This window comes from Buceros rhinoceros, unplaced genomic scaffold (assembly GCF_000710305.1).
Source record: "Buceros rhinoceros silvestris isolate BGI_N320 unplaced genomic scaffold, ASM71030v1 scaffold29223, whole genome shotgun sequence".
Taxonomy (NCBI): domain Eukaryota; kingdom Metazoa; phylum Chordata; class Aves; order Bucerotiformes; family Bucerotidae; genus Buceros; species Buceros rhinoceros.
Window position 1 is genome coordinate 1 of NW_010404669.1, and position 9,171 is coordinate 9,171.

The 9,171-nt window shown below is 51.2% G+C and overlaps 1 protein-coding gene across 1 annotated transcript in view; it reads left to right on the top strand.

Annotated features, from left to right (window-relative positions):
- Positions 1 to 3,108: 3,108 nt before the first annotated feature.
- The window catches only part of UBAP2L (ubiquitin associated protein 2-like), a gene marked incomplete at its 3' end in the record, with an annotated part of 24,385 nt that continues 18,322 nt past the window's right edge, over positions 3,109 to 9,171 (top strand). The window contains exons 1-7 of the mRNA XM_010133476.1: positions 3,109 to 3,241; positions 3,814 to 3,891; positions 4,258 to 4,368; positions 6,781 to 6,949; positions 7,280 to 7,375; positions 8,057 to 8,102; positions 8,379 to 8,491. Of these exons, the coding sequence (XP_010131778.1) occupies positions 3,152 to 3,241; positions 3,814 to 3,891; positions 4,258 to 4,368; positions 6,781 to 6,949; positions 7,280 to 7,375; positions 8,057 to 8,102; positions 8,379 to 8,491 (703 nt within the window). The remainder of the gene's footprint in view (positions 3,242 to 3,813; positions 3,892 to 4,257; positions 4,369 to 6,780; positions 6,950 to 7,279; positions 7,376 to 8,056; positions 8,103 to 8,378; positions 8,492 to 9,171) is intronic.

Below are 9,171 nucleotides of genomic sequence, written 5' to 3' on the forward strand. Positions count from 1 at the left end.
CCCGTGGTGGCGCTGGCCTCTCTGCCAGTTGTGGGGGGCTCTACCTGCGTTTGCCTGGGCGGAAGCACCAGCCAGTGAGGCTTCCCAGTAAAGTGCTGCTGCACACCGATCCCGAGCGAGGGGGTCTCTTGATGGCGTGTTCAGGGCATCCTCCCAAAATCTTGTACTCTGCGAGCACGGGAGTTTCTCGGTTTGCAGCTGCAATGTGTTCACTCCAGGGGAGACGCTGGTGACCCAGCCACCGCGTCAGGCTCCTTTGGGTGTTTGTTCTGCCCAGCACTGCAGGAAAATCTTTCTGAATGCTTTGCCCTTTGCGGTCCTTTTATTTGGAGCCTTTTGCATGTGTTAATGAAGCTTTGTCAGAGGGGGATGGAAATAACAATTTACCGTATTAGTAGATAAGGAAAACTAAGGCTGGGATGTGCTGGGACTCGCCCAGCATCAGCCAGCAGGTCTGACACAGCTGGGGATAGCAGATGTGACTGACAGATCCTTGTCCTAAAACTGTAACTTACCTCAAATTTCTAATAAAGTGAACAGTTGGTTACATTTTTGTATCACCTTGTTTTCTGGAGATTGCACACTTGGCAGTTTGTGTAGCCAAGACTCTTTCCTCTCTAGCCGTGGAAGGTGAGTAGCGGGTTAGTCTGAAAAGGAAAAGGGGTAATGGCAAAGCGCATCGTATTTACTTACAACTTCTTTGAAGAGATGTTGTAACCTGTAGCTGTGAAGCTTTGTGTTTTCCCTAAATCCTGGGTGAGTGCATCGCTTTCCCGTTGTCTTGAAACTGTAAGTGCTGGCTTGGTTTAACGCTGTTTCCCTGGTGTGGATCAGCCGCCGTCTGCTTTGGCTGGAGTTGCCCTGTTCTATGATGTTTCTCTTGATGAATTTGCTCTTTAACAAAAAAAAAAAGAGGTAAACCACTTTTGATGGAGACTGCTCTGAACCGGTGAACTCGTCGTTACTTCTGTGTGGGGCCAGTTCCAGTGTCAGGAGAACCAAGGTTGAGAGCGAAGGGAGGCCCGAGAGCTGTGCTGACGTTACGCGGCCGAGGAGTGAGTTCTCGGCAGTGAGCGCTCTTCCCATCCTGCGTGGGGATGCCTGCTCACCCGATGGTCTCGGCAAGGTCAGGGCTTGGCTGATATTTCTGTAGCACTAGGTGCTTTCTATATTTCTAGGTGCTTTTCTTGTGCTTTTTTGCATGTTAAATGAAAACTGGTTGTGATTTAATCATGGCAGAGCTGCAGCTGGGCAGAGCGGAGCGTGGCAGCTGTTGAACGATGCCCGGCCATGGCACAAAGGTTTTGGGCAGCAGGCTGCTGGAGCTGGATCCTGTGGAAACCACAGATTAGGTTGCTGCGGGCACGCAGGGTTGCTCCCCTCTGGGCCTGCAGTGCCGCTGCCAGATTGGTTTAATATGACAACTTGTTTGTGCATGAAACACTGAGAACTGGAAGAGATGTAGCAGTGGGGAGTCAAAATAAGTCCCGTGGGGAAGAGGCCTGTGTGGAGCACGGGAGGGGTGGCTGCATAGCCCAGGAGGCTTTGTCTGCTCTGCCCTGGGCGAAGCCCAGGCTTGGTGCTTTTCCTTAAACCTGCCTGGTGCCACACACGCCTCGGGGTTCCTGGTGACTGGACAGGTAGCTTGGGTTGTCTCCCGGTGAGAACGCTTGGCATGGTGTAGCAGGAAAACGGTGCTTCTGAGTCGCTAAGGCATGAGTGGCCCCAGAGGGTGAACTTTTGAGGTGCTGTGGGAACAACTGCCCTTGGAAACTTGCTACGAAAGGAGGTCAGGTGCTGATGGGAGCAGGAGGGGTGGCCTGTGCCCCAAGCCATGGCACACAGGGGTGATGTTAGGCTCTCCCTGTCCTCGGGGAAAGATCCCTCCGCCTGGCCGAGCACTCCGCTCATGGGCTTCTTGACGAGAGGATCCCCAGTTGTAACTGGGCTGTTTGCTAACACTGCTTCTGAGCTTTCCCATCTGCGCACACCTCAGCTTGCTCTGTGCTGCCACACGGGTGTTTGCAAGCAACGTTTCAGGTCATATCCTGCAGGTCGGATTTTCTAACTTGAGTTTCCTCCCCACTCTTGCGCTCTGTCCGTGGCTCCTTCCCCTGTCCTATATGTCTGCCTGCAGTACCAGCTCCCAGAGCAGGCCCTGCTGCTCTCGGATGGCATCGCAGGCTGGGTAACGACCCCCGAAAATGGGGAGTTTGCAATTACTGAGATTTCGGGGGCTCAGAAGCAGCAAGTCCTGCCGAGTGCGGTTGGATGTGCCTGGGCAGGGTAAAAGTGCTCGGTGCTGATGCTTTTCTGACTGTCCAGCGTGGGCTCTTCCCCTGAAGCCCGTGTGAGGTTATAAAACCCCACTTGCTTTGGACACTCCATGGCCAGTTACCGAACAGCGTTACCGGCTGCTAGTCCTTGCTGACGTGTAGTTGACTTTTTTGGTAGTTTTTTAATCCAGAGTACTTGATAGAAGAAAACTTAATTTTTCCACTTCTGGGGAGTAATTGAAACAAGCAAAATTGAGCAGTTTGAGTGCAGTATTTTTTTAAGCAATATCCCACAAGCCTGTAGCACCACTGATTTCTGGAGCATTTTTGCTTCCTTTGCCCTGCTTTGAAGGCAAGAAAGGAGAAGGGGAAGTAGCTGATGTGTCTGAGGCTCTGAGATTTTCTGCTCTACGAGTGAAGTTTCTTTAGAGCTGGTTTCAAGCATTCCTTGCTCCAGTAGACCGCCAGATTCTTACAGCCCTGGTCGTGGCAAACCTGTGCCTGCTCACGTGCTTGTGTTTTAGCAGCAAGTCATTAAACCTTTTACCCCGAGTACTTCTGCTCCTGGGTCTGGACTGCACCCACCTGGATGCAGGTGATGTTTTATTTGAAGTGCTCTGCTGTGCTAGTGGGGAGAAGCCACAAGTGGCCTTTATGCCTTGGGGACATGTGGAGAGTGTGGACTGGCCCACCATGGCTTTGGGGGGAGCAGCGACGGGGGGCCCCTGCGATGGCTTTACTGGCTGCCTCGCCCATACGATCATTCAGTCTCGGTGCCGCCTTTTGTTTTCACTTTCTAACAGTCTGTTCTCTCTTCTCCCCTGACCCACCACAGAGTTCTACCTTGTAAATACTGTTATTTGTATATACTGTAAATGATGACATCGGTGGGCACTAACCGAGCCCGGGGGAACTGGGAGCAGACACAGACACAGAGCCAGACACAGCACAAGCAGCGGCCGCAGGTAAGGGCAGTGTCCATGGAAACTGGTGAGCTTGGAGGTGGAGACCTGGCTCTCCTGCCCGACCCAGGGCTCCTGGCTGGCTTGGCCTCATGAGCTTCCCACGTGCTGTGGGGCGCTGCTCGTGGAGCCGGGTTAAGTGGGCGGCCGCTGATGGCAGGGTTTGCGCCGCGGTGCCTCCAAGCGGGGTCTGAGATTTGGTTTGACTTCCATCCCACCATTTCCCGTTCACTGTAATGAACACAAGTGGATGAGAAGCCACCTGCAGTGGGTCTTGATGTTCTGCTGGTGGTACGGTCTGCCTCAGAATGGACGTGAGTTTGGCAGTTGTTGCTCGCCCAGTGCTGTGAGGCCATCCAGCAGCGCATCCCTCTTTCCCAGACCCACCTCACAGGCTCCTCTTCTGTCTGACTTTCCCTCTGAAGCTGGTGTTTTTCTGACTCTTGTTTGCAGCAACTCCTCATCATATCGATCCTTTTCCAGGGGAGATCTCGGGAAGGGGTACGGCCAGTGGAGGAAGGTTTGCTGGAAGTGTGGTGCTCTAATTGCACTCTCTCTGTGTTTGATTTCTTTAGGCCACTGCGGAACAGATTCGACTTGCACAGATGATTTCAGACCACAACGACGCTGACTTTGAGGAGAAGGTGAAACAAGTGAGTGTAAAAAGTGAGGATGAACCCTGACAGGAAGGCAAGATTGGTGTCGAGAGTACTGTGAGTGCTGGAGGCCGGAGGACACAGCTGTCTGCTCCATGACTTTCCTTGGACTGGCTTGTTCTCCAGAACGCAGGGAATGGTGCTGTCCTGAAAAAAGGAGGTTGTGCATTGAATTGCGGAGAAGCAATGGAAACTCAGAAATTCCCGCCCTTGAGGGGCATAATTAAGCTGAGAAGGCCGGAGAGACTCCCAGACCCTGACATTTCTTTGTTTGGCATTCCACTTGCCTCTTAAGAGATCCGTAGAGGTTCTGGTGCCTTCTTGGTGTGGAACGTGCTGACTGTGGTGTTGTCTTTTCCACAGCTGATTGACATCACAGGCAAGAATCAGGACGAGTGTGTGATTGCTCTGCATGACTGCAATGGAGATGTTAACAGAGCCATCAACGTGCTGCTGGAGGGCAATCCGGACACGGTAGGATGGGGTCCTGTAAATCTGTTGAGGCCTAGCTCAGCGTAACCGCGTGTTTGGAGACAAGGCGTAGAGTCGTGTCTAGATACTGAGAGCCGGAGTGACTGACTAGTTCCACAAGTAGCATGTCCAGTGTGGTTGTGTCCTGGCTTCTTAATGCTGCTCTCTGTAGGTTTGCACAGGATACGAGTGTGGCCACAGGCCCAAAGGGATATACAGGAAAAGGCGATAAATCATTTACCTCCTATTCCTCTTGAATCCAAGCACTTGAACAGTGCAGTGGCACCTGTGAAGCTTTCAGGCTGCTCTGAGCGAAGTTATGTAGCTTTTCCTGCGAGGGCTGGGTGACCTGTGTTGAAAGGCAGCTACATGTCAGCTGTGGTTCCCCTCTGTTAGAGCAATGCACTTTTGTGTCTCTGGTCCTAAACTCTTGCTTCTCAGCCATGCACTGACTGGTTGGTTTGCCATTAGGATCATGCCACATGGCCCATGCCATGGTTTTGAGGCTCTTTTTGCGGTCTGTTTTCTGTGGAGTTTGGTTCGGCTGCTGTCACTCTCGCAGGTGCCTGTCTCGGGCAAGCCAAAGTCAGCTCCGAGGACAAGGGAGCGCTTGCTTGTGAGGAACCTTCCGCCTGGTGTGCAGGATGTCGTTCGTTTTGTGATGAAGACAGTAGAGGCGTAGGTTCTATTACAGCCCAGTGAAAAGCCTACAAACATCAGATCCTTCCAAACTGCCACTGATCAAATGTATCCTCCCAGCACCCTGGTTTGGCTGAAGCCAACTCAACTCTTTGTAGAACTGAGGCTCAAAATATCACTTCAGTGAATTATGCATTAGCTCATTTTTGCCCCCCATCATTTGCCCTGAGTGTAGATGGATGAGCTGGACGACTATATTCGCTGTAACGTCGCTGCTCCCCAGTGTCAGGGGCTTTGCTGTTTTGGCACTGGCCAAGTCCAGTGCAGCACACCTAAGCACTCTTCCTTGCCTTCAGAGAGCCCTTTTCAACTGAAGAAACAGCTGAGGCAAAGCTCTGCCATGGCTGTGTATTCCTCCAGATTCCTTGTGACCAGCGGCTTCTAGTTAAACAACAAACCCCTGCTATCACAGGAATTGCACTTCCTAGATAAACACGCTGCTCATGAGAATAGCATCCCGGGTAGCGCGCAGCAAACCATGTTGCGTAGCAGTACTGCCTTTCTTAGAGCAGCCAACGTGCCCAGCAGCGCGAGACGTGCCAGGCAAGGCCCAGCTGCTGCGGGAGATCTGTAGAGGGAGAAGCAGAGCTGGCAGAGTAGAGCCCTGAAGTGGCCGCCACTTCTCGGGCCTGCGGGCTGGTACCTGCATCGCTGAGCACAGGCAGCGTCAAAGGCCTTGGAGCTGCTCCTGGCCTGGGCTGGGCTCACGCAGCAATCCTGTAAGAGGAGTTTTCTGACAAGAACCAGACTTGCCAATTGCTCAGATAGTCCTGTGCTCACCTGAGCTGATTACACATAACATAGCGTTACTTGCAAGAGTAAAGGAGCTGGCATCACCTTAGCATTGGGTTAGATTTGGCTTAAAATGACAGTGTTCAAAGTCAGTATTTTCCTGAATTTCCTTCTGAGCCAGAACCTATGGAGAGAGACTTCAGAAGCCTTGGGTGCGAAGGCAGTTTGTGCCTCTCTGGTGCTTTTTTGTCTGTGTCCCTGCATGTTGCCATCCAAACCCAGCTGTTTACTATGTTTTCAGGTGTCTGTCAGTGACTTGTGACTGTCTTTGATTGTTCCAACAGTGTGCAGCATCAGTTTAAGAGTTTGAAACCACTGCAGACTGTCATTAAAAGACCAGTGCAGGTCCGCGGCAGCGAGCTGGAGGCATGCTTCGCTTCTCCCAGCTGAGCTGGGGATGACTTGAATTTGCCTGGTGGATAAATTCTGTGACACTCCTCTCCCTGTGAGCTGCTATTTAGGGGAGGGGCTTTGTTGAATCACTCTGCATCTGAGAGAAGAATTTTCCCTGAATTTTGTTACAGCGGAGCACTTTGGAACTTGTACCTGGGTTATTCTGAGAGCTCCCCAGAACAGGCACCTGGATGAACGGCAGGGTTTTTTGCCTGAACAGGGTAAATTTATCCACGCTTTGAACTTAAGTAAGCATTATGCTTGCTCTGCTGAAGAGGTTTAGTAGATCTTTGCAGAAATAGAATAACTCACCTGCTGTTATCTCAAACTGCATGTCAGTCACTTGTAAGGACGCTTTCCTTGAAGGAAGCAGCTGAACTATGTGTAGGCTGATAGACTCTTCTGAAAAACAGAGGGCTGGAAGCCACTTTTCTGGAGACCCTTGGTATAGTGTGTGTGAATGTGCGTATGCATTTGCATTTTGCATCAGTCAGACTATGTTTAACTTCTTTCTCCCCTGCAAACCTTCAGCATTCCTGGGAAATGGTCGGGAAGAAGAAAGGTGTCTCAGGACAGAAGGAGAGTGGACAGACAGAACCCAGTGAAGAAAGCAAAGAAAACCGGGAGAGGGATCGGGATTTCAGCAGACGACGTGGCGGGCCACCAAGACGGGGACGAGGTGCCAGCCGTGGAAGAGAGTGTATGGACCTGCCCTTTATAACACCCATAACTGTCACGGTGCACACCAAGGCGCTTTGTGCGGCACAAAAGCTGTCAGTAAAGCTTCTCTGGCAGACACATCTTTGAGGACAACCATCCTTGAGTGTGTGAATCTGCTTGATGTTCCCCTGTCTGAGATGATTCCTTGGGTGATACGCTCAATACCATCAGCCTAAATAAAAGAAGTTATAGGAGCGTTTGGCAGCATTGTCTCCCATTCAGCGCTGCGCTGCGGTGTTTGAGGTCTGGTCTTGTATCCTCTAAAGCAGAATGAGTCTTGAAATTGTCTTTGCATTGTTCTGTTTTTCAGTTCGAGGCCAGGAGAATGGACTAGATGGTGGTAAGAGTGGAGGATCTTCTGGAAGAGGCACAGAAAGAGGGAGACGGGGACGTGGCCGAGGCCGAGGTACACATGGGGGTTGAGGAGAGAGTGGGTGGAAAGAGAAGAATTACATCAGCATGTCTGTCTCCTTCATGAGGTTTGAAAACCTCTTTTCTGGGAGCAATTGCCAAACTGAAAACAAGAAGTTGGCTTTTCTGTTCTTGTGCTACACGTAGTCTCTCTGTGAGGCGAGCAGTGTCTTGTTCTTACATCCCACCTGTACAGAGGTGGGGAAGGACGGAGGTGACTTACCTGGCAGGAGGGCCACTTGCTTGTTAAGCAGCAGAGCGTGGATCCTCCTGGTTCTTGCACGTGCATCTCTGGGCACAGCTGCTGCGCAAACGCTTGGCTTGGTTGTTGAATACTTGACGGCAGAAATGAATTTTTCCGCAAAATCTGCGCTGCGCAGGAATTGTTGCTGAGGACACACACTGCAGAAATCAGAACGTGGGGTCTGGTACTTACAGTTTGTGCCAGCTGGAAACCTCGTCTGAGCCTGGAATTATGCATCCTAACTATATTGCCAGCCAGCTGAGGTCATTCCCATACATACAAAGATGCTGCTGGAAATTCCATCAGCTCAGGAGGATCCTCACCACTTTCATATTTCAGGCATCGGAGCTCCATATGTTGCTGAAATGTTTCTTTTCTCTGTGGTGAGAGCCAGGAGAGGTGCTCAGCAGTACATGTTGTGAATATTTACAGGTGGCTCTGGAAGGCGAGGGGGAAGATTTTCTGCCCAAGGCATGGGGTAAGTTTCAGTGGTGCAAGCCACAGCAAAAATAAAAGTCTCTGTGCACAAGTAGTACTGTTTGTGCGAGTCACTTGTGTTCTGATTTTTCCCAATAAAGCCAAAGCTGCATCTTACTAATTTGGATTTGGAATGGCTGGTGCAGCTTGAAGCATCCTTCAGCTGAGAGGAGTGTCCTTAGAGACTCCGCAAAGTGATGTGGTCTCAAAATCAGTTGCTTTTAAAAGGTTTGGGGAGAGAGTGTGAAAGAAATTTCCATCCTCCTGTTTCTTACAGAACTTTCAACCCGGCTGACTACGCTGAGCCGAGCAGCACGGATGAGAGCTACGGGAACAGCAACAACAACACCTGGTACAACACAGGGAGCTTTGAGCCGGATGACGGCACAAGTAAGTGGTATTGGTGCGTGTGTTCCCTGCTCTGTTCCTGGAGGGTAAGTGGATTTTGTGTCCATCCAGTTGCACTCAGGAGGTTCTGGGTAGGTCTTTGGCTCAGGGATGGAGAAACTGGTTGTTGGTTCAGAGATGGATTTCAGTGACCCTGTTTCTTTGTACCTGGAGGTGCCTTTCCATCTGTTGGGGTGACCACGTGGGAAACTGGGAGCTGGATGATCATTCTGGTGTGAGCTTGTGTGTGCCATTGCCCAGCAGAGACACAGGAACACTGGCCTCCGTTTGTCTCCAGTATAACCGATAAACGCATGCAAGCTCTCCCGATACGTGATCCGTTCCCTGGAGTTTGGATGTCTTGCTCCTGGTGTCAGCGTGGGGAGCGTTCTCTCTTTCGTGGCCGTCTTGCTCAAACTGCTGTAGCATGAGGCCTTGTTACAGAAAGCTGGCTGAAAAGAAACCTTCATCGCATGCTTCTGAAACAAACGCTTCCACACTGGGCGGTTTGTGAGCACCGACCTGCCCTGGCACTCTCTTGTGTTGGAAAAATGGTACTTGGTTCGTTTTGTGTTTGCACGCTGTTGTGAGACACGCGTGAACTTAGGGTTTGTGGTGCGCTAGCTGGACAGGGACAATCCTTAATCATAAGTAGTCTTTGGGGGGGGGGGTGTGGGGGGGGG